General features: G+C 43.6%; 1 protein-coding gene and 1 long non-coding RNA gene across 2 annotated transcripts in view; both read left to right on the forward strand.

Moving 5' to 3' along the window:
* Positions 1-11091, forward strand: part of LOC124615840 — a 415576-nt gene extending 404485 nt beyond the window's left edge. Inside the window, exon 4 of the long non-coding RNA XR_006979812.1 lies at positions 10977-11091. This is a non-coding gene — a long non-coding RNA (uncharacterized LOC124615840). The remainder of the gene's footprint in view (positions 1-10976) is intronic.
* Positions 11092-11093: 2 nt separating this feature from the next.
* The window catches only part of LOC124616298, a gene marked incomplete at its 5' end in the record, with an annotated part of 117637 nt that continues 108408 nt past the window's right edge, over positions 11094-20322 (forward strand). The window contains one exon of the mRNA XM_047144601.1: positions 11094-11228. Coding sequence (XP_047000557.1) covers positions 11094-11228 — 135 coding nt within the window. The remainder of the gene's footprint in view (positions 11229-20322) is intronic.

Consider the following 20322-nt stretch of genomic DNA (forward strand, 5'->3'; position numbering starts at 1 on the left):
AAAAGTAATGGTCTGTTGGCTAGTCTGCAGTGATCAACTAGATGTCTTCCAGCTGGATGTAGAGATCCCATCCACGGGAGCAGCCGAAATTCTTCGTACCGTTGTTGCATTGTGTCTGTGTGACAACGACGTCAAGCTGCAGCGAAAATACATAGTTATGTCGCAGATGTGACTAGATTTTTTTTTTTTGGCTTAAAGTGCATAGTGCAACTAATGTATGGACGAAAACCTTAGAATGATATTGCACCTCTAGAAATGAAGTGAGATGCACTGTCAACGGGCTAACCTTCCCAAACTGGAGGCGTGCTTTACTGATGCTTCTGAATTTTGGCTATTTTGAGTGTGATAAACTGATGCTACAGTGTTCGTGTTCGGGACGCTAGTGTAGTACTTAAGAAGGAGGAGACACAAACCACCGATAGCACATCTGATTCATGTTTTGTTTGGTTCTCGCTAGCGAAAGTTTGCGTCCAGCATTCACTCCTGTTTTGTTATTAATTCAATATCAATTTACTAAAAGAGACGAACTTCATTTATAATTTTACTACTCTGAATACTTATTTCAGTAGTTTAACATTTAAATGATAGTTTAGTTAGAAGCTTCATTCGCACATCAACAATAGGTGACTTGATCACTACTACTAGCGTAATGGTTAGCAATCCTTCTAAGACCATTGACGACGAGAGAAATAAGATATTACGTAGCTGGCCCGTCATTCCTCCCCATCATCAACGTTAGCGCCTAACTAAATTTAGAATGAAAAAGAATTTTCTTTGAACATTTTTGTTTTCAAATGACGAAAGGTTAACGATGTTTAGCTTTTGTAGCTGCTTTATTTCAACTACGATCTAATAAGGCAATGAGACAATTGGTACTGCTAACAACCATTTTTATAGAATGATGAATCAATTCTCAGTGCACCGTGAGCGTTGCCTACAACTCCGTCTCAGAAAATAAAACTAACTACCTATGTTGTCTTTGTATGACCAGCCTTGTAGTAGATGCTTACAGGAACTTCGGCTGTTCAGTATGAAATGAAAATTAAAACACCTGCAGCATTTATTTACGCAACCATCTTCGTTGTTGCGTTATTCATTTGCAGGCCCCTTGATCAACGTAAATCGATAGGATTCAAAACTCGTGTGCAGTCTGACAGGAGCCAATATTAAATAACCGGTGTCAATAGATCTCTGGTTTACACAATACCACTTCGTTCATCAACATTTGAATGTTGACATTACAAAACGCTATCATTGTTTCTTATTTTCTTCTCTCATCAATTTTCTCTGTTTTCTCTTAAAACATCTAATAAGAACGCCAATACCAGTCGCTGTAGTTCAGAATTTGACAAATTTATTGTCGCCCTGGTTCCATGGTTAATCGTCTTCTCCTCTGTGCTGTGGAGGACCCAAAACGGCGAGCATGACGAAGTAGCTACTGTTATTTCTCGGGCCACTATATCTGGAGCATCCTCGATTGAAATTTGGGGGTGATGGAGAAAATATGCTGGGTCATAATCATTCTGTTCGACGTACTCCGCACTAGCGTCTGGGAAAGGAGACAGCTAGAAGTAGATGCCCTATTACACAAGCTTCTAAAATAAATAAAAAACAGGAATACTAGCGTAGTGTCACGACTCAAATTTTTGAAGTGAAGACATATGAGTATATAATGCAAGCAAGTTTATGAAGAAATTTGGTAGGGGTTTCTCCAGTTTTATGCGAGCTCCACTGTCCTAGTTCTATGGAAAAGTCGTCTAATATTAGACGGATTTTACCAAAATCGTTTCATTTTTGCAGAAAAAACAAAAAAGTTTGATAATTTGTAGTTTCAAAGTATTAAGCATTTAATTAAAAAAAAAAAAACAGAGAGAAGGGGACTTACCAGGAATTCTGTGTGTCGCATTGTTGCAGTTATCCCCATCCAAAACTTCAGAAACATCCCGTCTCATTTCTTTAATAGGATATTTTGTTCCTCGTGTTTTTAAGATTAGTTTTCGACTTTATGCGTGACTTCATATTATGCAATCTTTTTAGTATTTGCACATCATTAATTTCTGTATCGAACTTTGTCATGTAACGAAACTGAGTTTCTTGGAAACTACCAGCTTCTAGCAGTCGGAGTTTGCGATTTATTTATTATCCCTGGACAGTCTTTTAAAATATTTACAAAAGCAAATTCTTTATCTTCCATTTTAGAAAACAAATAATACAACAAGCACATGTTGGCGAACGCTCACATGTTCTTCAGCACACAAATGTAAACAAACTGAGAGCCAAAGAAGTTATATTTTAGCTACCTTGCTGAGAAGTTAGTCAAGAAGGAAGGGAGCACAAACATACTTTACTAGACTAGCGACAAGGAGGTTAGAACAAAGGGAGATGGCACTACCTATGCCGAGCACAGCCATCGACTGAAGCCAGAGACTCCATCTTACTGAGCCCAGGAAATGAGGTTCTCGGTTAAAAAGTGTATGATAGTTCCCTGTTAGCTTTGATAAGTCTAATAGGCAGTCATTTCTAATTATGTGTTTTGATACAGTGTAAAGTATCAGTGCAATGCAGCATGAACACTCACTCGACACAGAATGTTATGGACAGACCAATACGGCGGCGGTGGCTTCACTTCTGTGGCGTAAGGGCATCTGCCCTTATTCTAACCTCCTTGAATGGCAGTAACGTATACAGTAGCACTGGCGTCACTGTAGCCAGCACTTTAAAATCTCAGTTTGGCGGCGACCACAAAGGACGAGTAAACGGCTGTCTATTTACAGATAAAACAATCGTAAGAAATGAGGATAAATCGATGTAACTAGGTTATCTTTAGAGTTTTGTAATGGTTAATACACGCGTCGTGTTTGGTTGTAATTTTCTGTACAGCAGACAGAAGATACAAGGAAAGAAACAGGTCTAAATGCAAGTGTAACTAGAAACATCTTACGTATTTCTGCTTTTGTTCTCTGTGTAAACCTAAATAATTACATTACAGTTGGTCTTATCTGAAATACCGGCAATGTGTAAGTAGGTTGTTTAGGTTTTTATATTGGTAACGCCACGTAGTGCTCTGTATGAAAATCACTGACTGCTGTGTGCAGTCTGTGGATGATTGGACTCATTGTTGGAATATTCGCTATTGTAGTGTTGGGCAGTTGGATGTGAACAGCGCGTAGCGTTGCGCAGTTGGAGGTGAGCCGCCAGCAGTGGTGCATATGGAGAGAGAGAGATGCCAGAGTTTTGAGAGGTAACTATAAGCGAACGATCTGGATGTGTGACCGCCAGAAAAAGGAAATTTGTAAAGATGGATGTCATGAATTGATAGATATATATATGATGACTTTTGAACATTATTAAGGTAAATACATTGCTTGTTCTCTATCAAAATTTTTCATTTGCTAACTATGTCTATCAGTAGTTAATGCTTTCAGTAGTTAGAATCTTTTATTTAGCTGGCAGTATTGGCACTCGCTGTATTGCAGTAGTTCGAGTAACGAAGATTTTTGTGAGGAAAGTGATTAATGAAAGGTATAGGTTATTGATAGTCAGGGCTATTCTTTCGTAGAGATTATTGAGTCAGATTGTGTTTCACGGAAAAAAATTGTGTGTCAGTTTAGTGATGATCAGAATAAGTAAAGAGAGGACTGAGTGCGTTCAGTTTTACTCAGCGGTCTTTGTATGAAATAACGTAGAAGTTTACCAGCACTGTCATTCATAATTTTCTAAGGGGACGTTTCAAATGTTATTAGTTATGTATATTTTAAGGGTTCTAATAAATCTAATATTAACATACATAGCTTAATGATGTATTTTTAACCAGGTTTGATCAACTTCGGCTTTTCTTCGAACAGTATGCTGATTATGGATGTGCTCCTATAAGTAGAACCTGTTATTTGTGTTTGATTACAAGTGCCTTTATTCAGTTGTGTGTTATTACGAAAACTACAGTCTCCTTGAAACGTTTTTAAGTAATTTGATGTTCTTCTCATAACACAGTTCTACAATGCATGTCTTAAACTCAACTAATAAGCGAATATTTGCTTCATTGTAGGACTTGTTTAGACGACCACCTCGTAAAGCGTACAACGCCATTTCGTTTCAGAAAATTGTAGTAATACCATACACAATCATCCTGTCACCGCCGTCTTACCTTAACAAACACCAGGCTTTAGTAAAACATGTGCCTCTGCCAGTCAACTAAAGTATATCTGTGGAGGGGAGGAAGCGAGAAATTACCCCCTGGTCAGAGAATATGCTTCGAATCTTTTATTGACACGAAACTGAGAACATTCTCAGAGAATGTTCTTTTGCTCTGATGATCTCATCCGGAGAATGTTCTCTTCTTTAGTCATACGACCCAGTGTGGCTTGTGTAGAGTGCGCACAAGACATCCATGTGGCCCCTAGCTGCGTAGATGGCATGGAAGGGGACGGAACAACTGTAACGGCGGGGGCTCTCTTGGGAGAGCGGTGGGGGAGATGTAGTTCTTCACACAAACGTCTATATCACAGAACCTTAAGAGGCTACGGCTATCTAGTCCGCAAACGATCGTATTAACAGGTTATGTCAATAAGACGAATAAGTCGACAAGTCAACCGTTTATTTTTAAAACACAGTGGGTACGGGATTACGCCGAAACTGCAGCAGAGGGAGCGATTTATTTTCGCCTGCCTTGTACATCTTTCGTTCTTTCTCTTGTTGCCAACTTAAAATGGCATTCTTTTTCCAAAACCTCAGTGGGCTTCACACAATTTCACCTCATTAACATACTAAAGCAGTTACAATTGCGACAGAATTCTGAAACAGTCTATTATTAATCAGACAGTGGAGGAGAAGTAAGGTCAGGTGCTCATGGAAAGCTCATTTTCAGTATAAAAATACAAGTGTGATTCCCTCATTTATATTGTTACGAATCCATACTATTTCTCAGTTCACCAACTATCGATGGCCCTTCAAAGAACTACATTATCTCATTGAAAAAAATCTGTAATCGCACGTAAATAGGATACAACAGATGGATTAAATGTTAGAACCTATGTAAAGTAGGATTTTTTTGTGTCCTAAAATGCCTCACAATTAATTCCATCGGGGCAAAAAATTGTTAAAATGGCTTTGAGCACTATTGGACTTTACTTCTGAGGTCATCAGTCCCCTAGAACTTAGAACTACTTTAACCTAACTAACCTAAGGACATCACAGACTTCCATGTCCGAGGTAGCATTCGAACCTGCGACGTAGCGGTCGCGCGGTTCCTGACTGTAGCGTCTAGAACCGCTCGGCCACCAAGGCCGGCCAGTCGGGGCACTTATGGTCAGCTCTTGCCCACTCAGATTTTCTTCAGACTTACACATATAGTAGGTGAGTGCCCCTACATCAGTTTCATAAAACTATGCGACGCAGTTCTCTAAAAAATTTGTTCTCTGAGTAAGGTTCTGCAGTTTTAGAAAAAAACTCCAAACAAGCGTCAGGGAAGCGACATAAAAATTCTTTTATCACTTCACTGGATTGGCGGAATAAAGCTATTGTTTATAACAGCCGTATGGTAGTGTAAGCAGATTATCAGTTATTACATAGCAGCTTCATTTGCAGTTACAGTCGCAGAAAAACTTTTACCAGCTGTGACCGCTTTTGACTGTTATGTCATTTTCTGATAGCCTTCCCTAGACAAGGAAAGGTCACCGCTACTATATAAGAAATATTTATGAAGCAAAAACGGCAACTGCCGTGAGTACGATATATAAGACCACGACAGACATCACCCCTACGGACGTTAACCACTAGTTGCATTTTAAACCTGCGAAAACTTTCAGAAGACGGCGTCCTCTGACGGATTATGAGTTGCAAGAGGCGCAAGGTAACTGACACAGTTCTTAATTACCGATATAATCGTGGGCAGGCTATCTAAAGATGTCCTAACTGTTCACATTGGTCACAACTGTTAAAGTTTTTATGACTGTGACTGCAAATAAAGTTGTTTTGTAAGGATATTGTTGCTGTTACTGAGATGCTTTGATGATTATTTATTATCTAGTGAAGTAAATAAATTCAAAATTCCTCTCACGATATAACTTATTATAGAAAGCTTTTTTAAGGAACCAACAGTTGGGGATAACATAATACACGGCGCAAAAGAATTACAGGACAACTTTTTCAAACTCTCGTAATTGTCTCCCATTGCGACGAATAAGTTTGAAATTTGTCCGAAAGATGCCTACAACTTTGCCCTCTAATGCTGCGAAAGGGTGGCGGCCTGCGACGTCACCCTAGGGTTCGATGACGCTTGAAACAACGTTTCGATACATGTGAGGAAAAAAATAGGTCAAAACCGCTATACCCAGCTTTCAAACAACGCAGTTCTCCTATGCGTGGGCGAGGAAAACATTTTAGACACGCTACCGCTCAGAATCGTTACGAAAAGGCCTCAGTGGGTAATATAAAGGGTGTCAATGAAACCATTTCTTTCCTTGGGACAATGATTCCCTTACATTTCGCAATCGAAAACGACAGTTTGCACTGAGATGTGGAACAGGAACACGTTCTTGACAATCTTTGATACTGCTGACATCTCCCTGACGCTTTAACCCTTCTCTAAGGACATCGTGGCCTAGCAACACCCTTGAACGTGATCTCAACCCTCTGAAGTGCTGTGCGGACCGCAATTTTTTCTCTGGTGCACATGGTGGAACTACTAGGAACTGTTCAAAACCATTCGACAAAATTTGAACTTGATCTACAGCAGCCTAGGGTCCTTTTGCTTTCTCAATGCTCCTGTTTCACACTCTCCTATGACGTCATCACAGAGGGCTGCAACATTGACACATGCGGGAATACAACGGCTGAAGGTTCCTCTAAGGCCTCTCAGTAATACCCACAACGACCTCTGTCCACTTTTATAGGGAATTTTAAAAATATGCCTTACAGAGAAAATCTACGAAGTAGTCCTGGCGTCGGTCGTGAGTGAAATGGTTGCCTACCTGTAGGTGCCTAGGCCTACTTCGTAGGTTTCCTTTGCCAAGGCATATTTTTAAAATTCTAATTAAATGTGGGCTGGTACCAACGAGGGTTATGCCGAACCGGGGTCTTAGAAGAACCCTTTGCCGTTTTAATAACGCAATGTCGATGAACCATGCCTGCGTGTTCACACCACAAGAGGACGTGGAACAGGAGCACTGAAAAAGCTTAATGACTCTTTGCTGCTTTGGATCACGTTTAAATTTCGTCGAATGGTTTCGAACGGTCTCATGGTTCCAGTTTGTACAGCAGAGCAAACATTGCGGTCTCACTGCACTCCAAAGGGGTGAGATCACATTCTGGTTGCTAGGCCACGATGTCCTTAGAGAAGGGTTAAACCGTCAGGAAGATATCAGCAGTGTCAAAGATTGTCAAGAACTTCTTCCTGTTGCTCAACGCACTGCAGATTGTCGTTTCCAGCACGGAAATGTGCGGGAATCAAGGCCCCAAAGTATAAAGGCAACTGGGAGTCAAGCAAACTTTTACTTTGAATGGCAGCTGACAAAGGAGAGCATGGTTAAAAACAGAAAAAAACAGACATCGAAATGAAACATTGTTCAAAATAACATCGATGATTTGCAATTGGGAACGTCTATTGAAAACATCGATATTTTCCTATTAATGCAAAATATGTTTTTAAATCTTAAACATAGCTGCGAAACAGCAAATGCGTAATTCTGAAGAGGTTGAAAAATCAGACAACCAGGTGCAAACAAAGGTTTATTTGCCTTTGACCTAAGTTTCGATATTTGTAAAAATATTTTCTTGAGAAGTAGTGGCCTTGTTTGTTTATTTATTTATTTACACGTTAAGTTCCGTAGGACCAAATTGAGGAGCAAATCTTCAAGGTCATGTAATTAACATAAAAGTAATAACAGACAAAAACAAAATGTTTATGAACGCAAAAAAGTCAGACCATAAATTTAAGTGAACGCTATCAATAATGTAACATCTGCTTTGAAAGCGCGAGGTTTACTGCTAAGATTTTTGAATTCTTTTGGTAGCTTATTGTAAATGGACACACACCTTTCTGCACAAGAGTTAAGGAAGTCCGATCCAAATGCAGGTTGGATTTCTGCCGAGTATTAACTGAGTGAAAGCTACTTATTCTTGGGAATAAGCTGAAATTGTTAACAAGAAACGACAGTAAGAAATATATATATATATATATATATATATATATATATATATATATATGTATGTATATATATATATATATATGTATATATATATATATATATATGTATATATATATGTATATTGAGAGGCCAATGTGAAAATACCCAGACTAGTGAACAGGGGTCGACAAGAAGTTCATGAACTTACACCACTTATTGCTCGAACCGCCCGTTTCTGAAGCAAAAATATCCTTTTAGAATGGGAAGAGTTACCCCAAAATATTATACCATACGGCATAAGTGAATGAAAGTGAGCAAAGTAGACTAATTTTCGTGTCGAACGATCACTTACTTCAGATACCGTTCGAATAGTAAAAATGGTAGCATTAAGTCTCTGAACAACATCCTGAACGTGGGTTCAAATGGCTCTGAGCACTATGGGACTTAACATCTGAGGTCATCAGTCCCCTAGAACTTAGAACTACTTAAACCTCACTAACCTAAGGACATCATACACATCCATGTCCGAGGCAAGATTCAAAGCTGCGACTGTAGCGGTCGCGCTGTTCCAGACTAGAAGCTGGCCGGAGTGGCCAGGCGGTTCTAGGCGCTACAGTCCGGAACCGCGGGACTGCTACGGTCGCTGGTTCGAATCCTGCCTCGGGCATGGATGTGTGTGATGTCCTTAGGCTAGTTAGGTTTAATTAGTTCTAAGTTCTAGGGGACTGATGACCTCAGAAGTTAAGTCGCATAGTGCTCAGAGCCATTTGGACCAGACTAGAACCGCTCGGCCACTGCGGCCGGCCCTGGACGTGGGCTTTCTACGTAAGTTTACTATCTATCTGAACACCTAGAAATTTGAACTGTTCAGCTTCACTAATCATATGCCCATTCTGTGAAATTAAAACGTCGAATTTTGTTGAATTGTGTGTCAGGAACTGTAAAAGCTGAGTCTTACTGCGATTTAGTACTAGTTTATTTTCTATTTATGTCATGAACTGCGCTATTTGAAACAGAGCCAATGTTGCACATTAGTTTACTGTGAGTTCATCAGCAAACAGAAATATTTTAAAATTACCCGTAATACTAGTCGACATATCATTTATACAATTAAGGAACAGGAGTGGCCCTAACAGTGATCCCTGGGGCACCCCACATTTTACCGTGCCCCACTCAGACTCCACGTCACAGCCATTTTCAACACTGTATGTTGTTAAAGTAAGGAGTGCAGCAATTGTGAGCTACTCCCCGTATTCCGTAATGGACCAACTTGTTACATCACATGATGGTACATGAAATCTACTATACCATCATGTGATGTAACAGGGCCATTACTACTGAAGAAGATATTTTTACGAACATCGAAACCTAGGTCAAGGGCTAATAAACCTTTATTTGCAACTGGTTAGCTAATTTTTCAACTTCTTCAATTACACTACTGGCCATTAAAATTGCTACACCAAGAAGAAATGCAGATGATAAACGGGTATTCATTGGACAAATATATTATACTAGAACTGACATGAGATAACATTTTCTCGCAATTTGGGTGCATAGGTCCTGAGAAATCAGTACCCAGAGCAACCACCTCTGGCCGCAATAACAGCCTTGATACGCCTGGGCATTGAGTCAAACAGAGCTTGGATGGCGTTACAGGTACAGCTGCCCATGCAGCTTCAACACGATACCACAGTTCATCAAGAGTAGTGACTGGCGTATTGTGAAGAGTCAGTTTCTCGGCCACCGTTGAGGAGAATGTGCTGGCCAGGGCAGCACTCGAACATTTTCTGTATCCAGAAAGGCCCGTACAGGACCTGCAAGATGCGGTCGTGCATTATCCTGCTGAAATGTTGGGTTTCGCAGGGCTCGAATGAAGGGTACCACATCTGAAATGTAGCATCGACTGTCAAAGTACCGTCAATGCGAACAAGAGGTGACCGAGACGTGTAACCAATGGCACCCCATACCATCACGCCGTGTGATACGCCTGTATGGCGATGACGAATAAACGCTTCCAATGTGCCTTCACCGCGATGTCGCCAAACACGGATGCGACCATCATGATGCTGTAAACAGAACCTGGATTTTTCCGAAAAAATGACGTTCTGCCATTCGTCCATCCAGGTTCGTCGTTGAGTACACCACCACAGGCGCTCCTGTCTGTGATGCAGCGTCAAGGGTAACCGCAGCCACGGGCTCCGAGCTGACAGTCCATGCTGCTGCAAACGTCGTCGAACTGTTCGTGCAGATGGTTGTTGTCTTGCAAACGTCCCCATCTGTTGACTCAGGGATCGAGAAGTGGCTGCACGATCCGTTACAGCCATGCGGATAAGATGCCCGTCATCTCGACTGCTAGTGATACGAGGCCGTTGGGATCCAGCACGGCGTTCCGTATTACCCTCCTGAACCCACCGATTCCATATTCTACTAACAGTCATTGGATCTCGACCAACGCGAGCAGCAATGTTGCAATGCGATAAACCGCATTCGCGATAGGCTATAATCCGACCGTTAGCAAATTAGGAAACGTGATGGTACGCATTTCTCCTCCTTACACGAGGCATCACAACAACGTTTCAGCAGACAACGCCGGTCAACTGCTGTTTGTGTATGAGAAATCGGTTGGAAACTTTCCTCATATCAACACGTTGTATGTGTCGCCACCGGTGCCAACCTTGTGTGAATGCTCTGAATAGCTAATCATTTGCATATCACAGCATGTTCTTCCTGTCGGTTAAATTTCGCGTCTGTAGCACGTCATCTTCGTGGTGTAGCAATTTTAATGGCCAGTAGTGTATGTTTGTAAAACAGTGACGAATCGTTTGCACCTCTAACGGTGTTCGCTGCCGGCAGGTGGACGAGACGTACCGCAGCGGGTCGTCGGCGGACCTGTCGGCTCTGCCCAGCGTGCCGGACGTGCTGCCGGGGTCGGCGGCGGAGCGCGCGCTGCAGCTGTGCGCGGGGGTGGCGCCGCCCCCGCGTCCGCAGCCGCCGCCGGACTCGCTGCTGGACGAGCTGGTGACGCGCAGCGCCGCCTTCCCGCTGCCCTGGCCCGTGCCCGGCGTCCGCTGCGCGCGGCTCCTCCAGAAGCCGGACATCGACAAGGTGAGCCGACGCTCCTGTCTGCCACCCTCGAGCCACGAGAAAGACAGACCGTCGCGCGCACCTAACAGCGCGTGACACTGCAGGTCTTACGATTGCCAGCAGCCGTCTCCGGTGGAGAGCGAGTAACTAATGGGTGCATCAAAAAATGTATACAGGGTGAAAAGTATTTAAACCGACAAACTCAGGGAGGTTGTAGGGGACATCAAAAGAAATGTGATTCTTGAGTTTCTCCCGGCATATTCGATACTCAAAATATCCACGGGTGTACTGGCGGTCTACAGTGTCCAACGGGCACAATATTTCGGCGATCATACATGTCGCCATCATCTGGTGAACTCGCGGACTGAGCTCCTGTGAACGTGCCGGCACGGAGATCCGTACGCTATGGCTGCTCAGGGGGAACTGGGTTCGGTCGCGGCGGCGGCCGATTTAAATACCCTCCGCCCGCGGCGCATTCACCCCGCCGTCTGCGCCCCGCGCCACGTTCGCGCGGTGGAACAGATTGCGACGGTGTCTGAGATGACGTCGGTGTGATGGCTCTGTCCGCCGTGGCCGTCACAACTATACGTTTGCTCGATTTACTCTTGATTAATCCAATCGCTGGTTCCCAAGCCTTGCTAAGATTATAGCCACAGTCACTGTTTATGAGGTCGTCATTGGTGCGAATTTCGATGGCCTCTCTAACAACGCTGTCACAGTATCTCGACTCTAGTGCATAGGGCGTGCACTATCTCTGACGCAGAGAGTCTACCCCAGGAATTGGAACATCTCAGAACTGTATTTCGAAAAAATGGGTACTCAGAGTGGCAGATTCAACGTGCTCTCCGCCCAACCACTACAGCACAACCTGTGGATATGGATGAAATCACGAGGGAGGAGGTAGGCACTGCGTTTATTCCATATACAGGCGCACTCTCGGGCAAAATCGCCCGCATTTTGAAGAAACACCGGGTCGGAACTGTGTTTTGTCCTCCGAATAAAACTCGTGCACTGGTGGGGAGCGCCAAAGATGACCTCGGTTTGAGGAAGGCCGGCGTGTACCAGATTCCGTGTCAATGTGGCAAGTCGAATATTGGTCAGACGATGTGTACCGTCGAGGATCGATGCCGTGAACACCAGAAGCACACTCGACTGATGTATCCGAGCAAGTCGGCGGTCGCTGAACATTTTTTGTCGGAAAATCACGCTATGGAGTATGAACGCACGAGGATTCTGGTACAGACGTCGAGGTACTGGGACAGCGTTGTTACAGAGGCCATCGAAATTCGCACCAATGACGACCTCATAAACCGTGACTGTTGCTATAATCTTAGCAAGGCTTGGGAACCAGCGATTGGGTTAATCAAGAGTAAATTGAGCAAACGTATAGTTGTGACGACCACGGAGGACAGAGCCATCACACCGACGTCATCTCAGACACCGTCGCAATCTGTTCCACGGCGCGACCGTGGCGCGGGGCGCGGACGGCGGGGGGAGCGCGCCGCGGGCGGAGGGTATTTGAATGGGCCGCCGCCGCGACCGAACCCAGTTCTCTCTGAGCAGCCATAGCGTACGGATCTCCGTGCCGGCACGTTCACAGGAGCTCAGTCCGTCAGTTCACCTGATGATGGTGACATGTATGATCGCCGAAATATTGTGCCCGTTGGACACTGTAGACAGGCAGTACACCCGTGGATATTTTGATTATCAAAAGACATATTTTTCCCTAATATCGTTTTTTTCTTATGAGGTGCATTTAAACCGGTAGAGGAAGATTTCTCTGGCGGCAAATTAAACCAACAAACACTTTTCCATTTTTTATGACCAAGATACAACACATTAACACAACCCAATTCCAATTACAGTAGATTTTCAAAAATGCCTCCATTGACACGTAAACAAAGGTTACACAGTCAGATCATGTTCTGTCTGACACGGGCAAAAACCCCAGGAGTGTCCTGAATTGTTCCTGCTGTTGCTACTATCCAAACCAGATCATCTTCTGATGCAACAGGAGTTGCGTAAACAAGGTTGCGCATTTCTCCCCACACAAAAAAGTCCAGAGCGGACATATCTGGGGGTCGAGCAGGCCATGGTACAGGACCACCTCTCCCAATCGACGTTTCTGGGAACCGTCGGTCCAGTAAACGACGCACACGACGACTGAAATGTGCCGGCGCACCGTCATGTTGGAACCACATGCGTTGTCTTGTAGGGAGCGGGACGTCTTCGAGCAATTTGGCAATGCTGTGGCGAGAAAATTGTAATAGTGCCTGCCATTTAATGGCCTAGGTAGCAGATATGGCCCAATTAAACAGTCCCCAACAACACCGACTCACACATTAACGAAGAACTACACTTGATGAGCGCTTGTTACTGTGGCACGTAAGTTATCCTCACTCCAAACATGCGAACCGTGTATGTTGAAGACTCCATCACGCCCGAACGTTGCTTCATCGGTAAACAACACAGAGGATGGAAATGTAGGATGCATTTCACACTGTTCCAGGTACCACTGCGAAAACTGTGCTCTGGGTGGATAATTAACTGGTTCCAGGTTGTGGACACGCTGTAAGTGAAATGGACGTAACAACTGCTCTCGAAGGACTGTTCTTACATTCGTCTGATTCGTCCCCATGTACGTGCAATTGCACGAGTGCTGATTGAAGGATCCCGCTCCACATGCTGCAAGACAGGTTCCTCAAATTTCAGCGTTCTTACTGTGTTACGGCGTCCCTGTCCAGATAATCTGCTAAATGACCCGGTCTCACGCAGACGTCGGTACGCAGCAGCAAAGGTCGTATGATGCGGGATACAGCGATTAGGATATTGTTATTGATAAATCTGCTGTGCAGCTCGTCCGTTGTGGTGCACTACGTAGTATGCACCAACCGTATCAGTGTACTCACTCCAGGTGTATCGCTCCATTAGTAAACAGAGACAATGCACTACTACACTGGTGGACAGCAGTTGCCTGCAACTGAAGATCGTAATACGGCCTCCACCGGTTTAAATAATCCTCATAAGAAAAAATGACATTAGGGAAAAATATTTGTTTTGATGTCCCCTGCGACCTCCCAGTGTTTGTCGGTTTAAATACTTTTCACCCTGTACACACTTTGAAACGTCACTGGTGACCTTCAGCATCAATACATTTCTGAGTACGAGTCACCACTGATTCCGTACATCGTACCAAATTGTCCAATGAGACTTCTGCGCACACCGCCTGAATCTCATTCCAAAGTGTGTCCAGGTTACGTGGTTTACGTTTGTACAACTCATCTTTTACTGTGCCCCATAAGAAGAAATCCAGCGGTGTGGGTCTGGAGAGCGTGCAGGAAATTCGATTGGTCCCCTGCGTCCTATCCACTGGCCTGGCACATTGTGATGTAGGTATGCTCGTACGTCCCTATGATAGTGCGGCGGTGCACCATCTTGTTGGAAATAAAACTGCAAGAGCTAGTATCAAGATTTAGTCACGCATGCCACCTATTCTCGATGAGTTTAAACAGCAATAAAACCGTAATTATGGTTCAGGGTACTAACACAAACCCGAATATCACACTAGATGGCACTACTCTGCAAGTCGTAGATAACTTCTGCTATCTTGGATCTACTATAGAATCAAACATGTCTGTTGACAAGGAAATTGATGCTCGCATTGGAAGATCTGCGACAACTTTTGGCAAACTCTCTACACGTGTTTGGAAAAACAGCAAACTCTCTTTGACCACCAAAATTACTGTATATCAAACTTGCGTCCTCAGCATCCTTTTGTATGCATCGGAAACATGGACTACCTATGCCAAACAAGAACGTCGACTGAATGCTTTCCACATGCGGTGCCTGAGATCCATCCTCGGAGTAACGTGGAAGGACCGAGTGTTTAACGAATCAGTGCTATCTAAAACTAACTGCAACAGTATTTCAACTATCTTGAAGCAGAGACGACTCCGCTGGCTGGGACACGTCCACCGTATGGATCCTGACAGATTACCACGTGAGGTGATGCATGGAGAGATCTCTATAGCCAAAAGACCTGTAGGACGTCCTGTATTGAGGTTCAAGAACTCCTGTAAACGAGATATATAGAGCTTTGGAATCGACACAAACAGATAGGAAGCACGGGCTAGCATGAGACCAGAGTGGCGTGATGATATATCATCTGGAATGTCGAAGCATGATGAAGACTAGTCAGACAGATTAAGGCAGAAAAAGCTTCGCAATGCTACCACTGCTCCTGACTCAGCAGCCAGATACACTTGTGACAATTGCGGCCAGAGATGCCGTGTTGCCATTGGCTTGACAAGTCATATGAAAAAATGCAACCCATAAACACAGAGACACTGCAACAATCATCTACCATGATGTCGTGGCCAATATATATAATGCACGAATGGCAGGGAATATGGTGTCAGCAAGCATTGTTAGGTGGAAAGGCCCAATGAGTCCCCTTGCAGACAAACCACACCACACATTTACACCAGGCAAATTCACAGCCTTTTCAACTGTAATGTGAGGATTATCTTCAGCCCAGTACACGCAATTATGCCTATTGACAGTTCCATTGAGTTTGAATTGGGCTTCATCCGACCAAATTATGCTACCCATAAATCCCGGTTCACGTCTCACCATCTCCTGAACTCATTCACAAAATTCTAACCTTCGATCTGGATCGTCGTCACTTAGCTGTTGCATCAGCCTTGGAATATGCACACGAAACTTGCCTTTCTTCAGAATGCGTAGCACACTACTAACACTTACATTACTCTCACGTGCCGCTTGCCTTGAATATTTTTGAGGCAAACGCTGAAACAGTTCCAAGACCGCAGTTGGGGAATCATCACTTGTAGCTGTACGAGGTCGCCCTGATCGACTTTTATTCACATCACACACTGTTCCCTGAATTTCGGATTTGTCTCGTAGACGAGTAATTGTTAACCTTGAAGGTGGTTCTGTACCATACTCACTTCTCCACTATCTTCGAACCGCAGCTACATTCTCAAACTTCCAGTAACACTTAATTATCTGCTTCCGCGCTTCAAAGCTCAAACGCACGTCCGCCATGTTGCAGTTACTTCCTTGCCACTGCTGCCACCTGTTGAAGAAACATAACATTACTTTCTCACAGATATTTAACCTTGTAAAACGGGAAATACATTGTCTATGACAGTTCAAAATGTGTATACATTTTTTTGACGCACCCTGTATTTCAGACGAATTTAATAATTCTTGACTGCGTGTTTAAATGTATGCAAGCTCTCTATAGCACACAACAAAATTAAGAATTTTAGTGGGCACTTTTTCAATTAAATCTTGATTTCCCGTGGGCCCTGCGCGGGGTTGAGCCTTCGCGAAGTGTGGTAGAGGCATGGGTTTCGAAAAAGACGATCGTGTCAAACCCGCGCTATTCGTCTACGAGACTCAGAGGGCCATAGACACGGGTTCCCAGGTAGATACCGTGTTTCTTGACTTCCGCAAGGCGTTCGATACAGTTCCCCACAGTCGTTTAATGAACAAAATAAGAGAATATGGACTATCAGACCGATTGCGTGATTGGATTGAAGAGTTCCTAGATAACAGAACGCAGCATGTCATTCTCAATGGAGAGAGGTCTTCCGAAGTAAGAGTGATTTCAGGTGTGCCGCAGGGGAGTGTCGTAGGACCGTTGCTATTCACAATATACATAAATGACTTTGTGGATGACATCGGAAGTTCACTGAGGCTTTTTGCTGATGATGATGTAGTATATCGAGAGGTTGTAACAATGGAAAATTGTACTGAAATGCAGGAAGATCTGCAACGAATTGACGCATGGTGCAGGTAATGGCAATTGAACCTCAATGTAGACAAGTGTAATGTGCTGCGAATACATAGAAAGATAGATCCCTTATCATTTAGCTACAATATAGCAGGTCAGCAACTGGAAGCAGTTAATTCCATAAATTATCTGGGAGTACGCATTAGGAGTGATTTAAAATGGAATGATCATATAAAGTTGATCGTCGGTAAAGCAGATGCCAGACTGAGATTCATTGGAAGAATCCTAAGGAAATGTAGTCCGAAAACAAAGGAAGTAGATTACAGTACGCATGTTCGCCCACTGCTTGAATACTACTCAGCAGTGTGGGATCCGTACCAGATAGGGTTGATAAAAGAGATAGAGAAGATCCAACGGAGAGCAGCGCGCTTCGTTACAGGATCATTTAGTAATCGCGAAATTGTTACGGAGATGATAGATAAACTCCAGTGGAAGACTCTGCAGGAGAGACGCTCAGTAGCTCGATACGGGCTTTTGTTGAAGTTTCGAGAACATACCTTCACCGAAGAGTCAAGCAGTATATTGCTCCGTCCTACGTATATCTCGCAAAGAGACCATGAGGATAAAATCAGAGAGATTAGAGCGCACACAGAGGCATACCGACAATCTTTCTTTCTGCGAACAATACGAGACTGGAATAGAAGGGAGAACCGATAGAGGTACTCAAAGTACCCTCCGCCACACACCGTCAGGTGGCTTGCGGAGTATGGATGTAGATGTAGATGTAGATAAGCCGACTAGTGTGACGTCACAAGTTCATTGTAGGGCCCGTGTATCTCGTTAGCCCTGGGACAAGGTGGTTGACGTGATAATGCACTCTTGGCGCTCTCCAGACGCCATTATCGGCTTTATCTGGTTCGCAAACCGAGCAGTTTCCTTGCGAAAATTGACGCGCGTAAAATAGCTGCGTTAACTCTGCTAGCTATTTTCTAAGAAGAGCAGAGAAAATCGCGAAGAAAATACTCGGCTCGTCAATGGACTGAATAGCGAATTGTTGGTAGTGGAACGCTATGTAAGACTGTACAGCCATCTCAGATATGAACTAGTAGAAGTTATTCGTTAACTCAACTGAATTTTCATCCCAATATCGGTTTTAAATTCAATATTGTTAACGTACAGACTCTAATGTCAGTTCGCGCGTGCACAATATCCACAGTCTCGATGTTGCATTTACTACCAACACTCTGAAATAACGCACTTTATGACATAGAGTTCAAGACCGAGATTCATTTCGTAATTTCGTTCGAATAGAAGCGGAGATTTTTTTCGTAGATGGTCACGACCATTGGAAAACATATTTGCCAGCGAGATACAAACATGAGCCAGTTCATTAACCCAGTTATAAGTACTCGTATATATATTTCAGACAAAGTTTCATAACAGTGAGAACTTCCAGCATTTAAGTCGTGTTTACTTTCAGACATAGACTGACAGTCACGTTAAGATTTCTGACCACTGGGGAAACATTTCAGTCATTGACTTTTGCCACAAGAATTGCAGCAAATTCATTATATACGAGTGCTATTCGGAAAGTAAGTTCCGATCGGTCGCGAAGTGGAAACAACTGTGAAAATCAAAAATGTTTTATTTGCAACCGTTAGTTACACCTTCCAAGTACTTCTCTACACAGACGCCGCTCACACTTAGACATTTATAGTAGCGTTTCACCAACTTTCCAATACCCTCGTCATAGAAGGTAGTCGCCTGTTGTTTTCGCCAGTTCTCTACGCTGATCTACAGTTCGTGTCTCTTTCAAAATGGTGTCTTCATAGGCAGCGGTTAATGTGAGTGGAGACGAAACTTAGGGGCAGCCAGTTACGGGTTGTATTGTGGGTGGTCAAACACTTCCCATCGAAAACGCTGCAGGAGAATCTTCATTGCCCCTGCAGAGTGCGGTAGAAAATTGTCATGAAGACGCAACGGCGTGACAGTTCTGTTATGTGGGCTGCATGACATCAGGCGAAATCTATCGCCAGACCCTCGTACTTGGCGGGAGAGGTTATTTCCTAGGCTTGCTTGCATGCTCACTGTGCACTCAGGACTGGAAATAGCGACGTGACGCGATGACGCAAAGCTTCATCGGATTTTCATAGTGGTTTCCATTTCACTACCGATCCGAACTTACTTTCCGAGTAGCCCTCGTGAGGTAATAATCCAATTAAATAAATAAGAAAGACCCAGAATTTTTAGAAAACAAAAGCTAAAAAAAGTGTGGAAGGAGGTATATGTGAACCTGTTACTTTTCCCTTTATGTGTCAAAAGCTCACGATACTATTACCTGCCCTACAAATTCGACATAACCATCGGGCCTCTATGTGTGGCATACACTGCCTAAAGAGTATCTACAAATGTCCTTATTTGATATTTAATAGACAAGCTGTACCAAAAAGCGCTTTTGATGGATCACCATTGTGCTGTAGCACTGAAATGGTATACTTTCGTAGCACACAGGTTATAGCACTAAAATCACCAAATACAGGAAGCCTTTACCTGTCGATTTGAAGTTTCCTGTCGTTTTATTATAACAAATCGTAGCTAAAAAATAGAAATGCTCTATTTGATGATGCTCTGAAACAGCTTATTTTCATACCACGTACTCTATGAGAAAACCGAGCGAAGTGGAGCAGTGGTTAGCACACTGGACTCGCATTCGGGAGGACGACGGTTCAATCCCGCGTCCAGCCATCCTGATTTAGGTTTTCCGTGATTTCCCTAAATCACTCCAGGCAAATGCTGGGATGTTCCCGCAAGGGGACGGCTTAAGCATTACAATTTAGTGTGATAATTTTCGGACCTGCATATCGTAAATAAGACGGTGTAATAGTCGGAAGTCAATCATAAACGAATGTGACTGTCGGTGAAACAGTGTTGAACAGTTACGCTCACATAAACTGAAACTAGGCCAACAGACGTGAATACACTGTAGAAATTTATTTTCGCCATATTTCACAGATATACAACGACTGGATGAAAATATAGAAACATCTGGAGAAATACATGCTTGAACATAAACGCAGATTTGAACTATGGTAAATATACAAAAAATGTCAGGCGACAGATCACTACGCCCGACTAAGCGCCATTACGCTAAATGCTATTTGAATACTAAATTACGAAACCTAGGCAATTCAAAAAACTCCTCCCTAACAGGCCATGAAGGCTCAACGGTACCAACCGGCCGCCGTGTCATCCTCAGATCACAGGCGTCACTGGACGCGGATATGGAGGGTCATATGGTCAGTGCATCGCTCTCCCGGCCGTATGTCAGTTTCCGAGACCGGAGCCGCTACTTCT

This window comes from Schistocerca americana, chromosome 5, assembly GCF_021461395.2.
Source record: "Schistocerca americana isolate TAMUIC-IGC-003095 chromosome 5, iqSchAmer2.1, whole genome shotgun sequence".
In the NCBI taxonomy this organism is placed as follows: Eukaryota; Metazoa; Arthropoda; class Insecta; order Orthoptera; family Acrididae; genus Schistocerca; species Schistocerca americana.